This window comes from Seriola lalandi, unplaced genomic scaffold, assembly GCF_002814215.2.
Source record: "Seriola lalandi dorsalis isolate HSWRI2012SDOR001 ecotype SW California unplaced genomic scaffold, Sedor1 jcf7180002054901, whole genome shotgun sequence".
NCBI classification, from domain to species: domain Eukaryota; kingdom Metazoa; phylum Chordata; class Actinopteri; order Carangiformes; family Carangidae; genus Seriola; species Seriola lalandi.
In genome coordinates, this window is record NW_019525453.1 from 1656851 (window position 1) to 1658751 (window position 1901).

The following is a 1901-nucleotide window of genomic DNA, read 5'->3' on the forward strand; positions in this document are numbered from 1 at the left end:
CACCACACCCCACCCAAAAGAAAAAAAAAAACTAAACAAAACACGACTTCTCACCTTTACACTTCAGTTTTTGTGCAGATCAAACAAAAATGGCACAAAATGTGTGTGTGTGTGTGTGTGTGTGTGTGTGTGTGTTTTGACCTGAATTGCTATTCTCTGTGCAGACGGATTGCTCCAGCGACAGTGAGAGCGAGGACAACTTCATTGTCGTCCCTCCACGAGACCACCTCGGCCTGGCCATCTTCTCCATGCTCTGCTGTTTCTGGCCTCTGGGGATTGCAGCGTTTTACTTCTCACAGGGGGTGAGGACACGCACACACACACACATACATACACATATAGAAAACACATGCATGTCAGGCGACCAGCTCCAAAGTTGTGCTTGTGTCACACATGGATGATACAACATCTCTTTGTCTAGGTCTTAAAAAACAGGTGCATCAACCCACATTCAAAGACACATTTCTATGCATTCGTAGACATGCGAGCACAACGACACACAGGCGCATACCCAGCTCTGTGCGTGACTCATCGCCCAGAGATTAAGGGCTATCACACGAAAAAATAAAAGACTGACAGCTGACTTGCTTTCCGCCGACGCAAGGCCACTTTTTACTGAGTCGCCCATCAATAACCCAAGGCCAATCTGTAATGGCTGCTCGATGCTCTGTAAACAGGCTGAAAGGTGCCTTTAGGAAGAGTATATAAATCACCTTCAAGGCTCTATCCGTAGACTCCAAGAACGGAGGTGTCTAAAATACTAAGATGAGAGAGGGCTTTTGAACTAGTGGAGTTTTTAAGGGGACTGGAGATGAACCCAATTACAGGTGTGCCGACGTATTAAAGGTAATGACACATTAAACAGTTTGAGCTGTTATTTGGAAATTAGAATTTCAGATAAGAAATGCATGAAAACACACTAAAAGCAGTGTGTCTATTACGGGTAATAGTTTGGCACTCTACACTTGAATATAATATTGCCTTGCCAGAGATACAGTGTTGTTCTTTGATGTGAAGATGTGTTGGTGATCTGGAAGGTTACATCATGCGTTGGTTCATACATGTTGACTGTCTCCACTCCACCTTTAATCTTGACCTTAACACCCACTTTAAACAGTAAGAGTTTTTTTTTTAACAACAGCAATCGATGCGTTATTCAAAGACAGCAGTTATTTCCAAAGAGAATGAGCCAGTACGATCTGTCAAGCTGACAAGGGAACGCTGTTAATTCTGAAGCTTTTGCCAATATGTTCTTAGCCAGTAACATCAGCAAACTGCACATAATGGTTCGTCTAATTGATTCCAACTGGACTTCCTTCCCTTTTCAATTCTGTAGGAAACAACTCCGATGATGGTGTGTCAGTCAAGCAAAGAGCACAGTGATCGCCACTTTTCCTGCTGCTAATCAATTCTGGCACTCTTAAGTGCACCATCAACTTCAAAAGGCAAAATACGTTAAAGGGCCATCAGTGGCACACACACTAACACACACATACAGTGTATGTTTAAAAGCACAGGTTTACACATGCAGTCGTACACACACATACTGGAGACGGACGAGGTTTCAGTAAATTGCTCCGCCTTCGACTATAAAATCTTATCAAAAGCTCGAGCGTTTAGCTGTCTTATCCGTGGGCACGAGGAGTCCGAGGCAGATGAAGGCAGTCACTGAATTATCTTGTCAGGAGCTAATTTGATTCTTCCTGGGTAATTATGGGGAAGTGATGGCTGTGTTTAGGGATGGATGGCTTTTCTGCCAATCTCCCTCCTTTAGAAGGTGCCGTCCAGAGGAGCTGTCAGGAAAAGATACGGTGGGAGTCTGGGATCGCTTCATTTTATAGCTCAATAAACCCCTTCACTGGTCTTCATTTCGTTCAATTGTTCAGGAAGCCCCCCCACCC

General features: G+C 44.1%; 1 protein-coding gene across 1 annotated transcript in view; it reads left to right on the plus strand.

The window, feature by feature from the left end:
* syndig1l (synapse differentiation inducing 1-like) overlaps positions 1-1901 on the plus strand; it is a 68086-nt gene that overhangs the window by 56491 nt on the left and 9694 nt on the right. The window contains exon 2 of the mRNA XM_087180321.1: positions 165-302. Within this exon, the coding sequence (XP_087036447.1) occupies positions 165-302 (138 nt within the window). The remainder of the gene's footprint in view (positions 1-164; positions 303-1901) is intronic.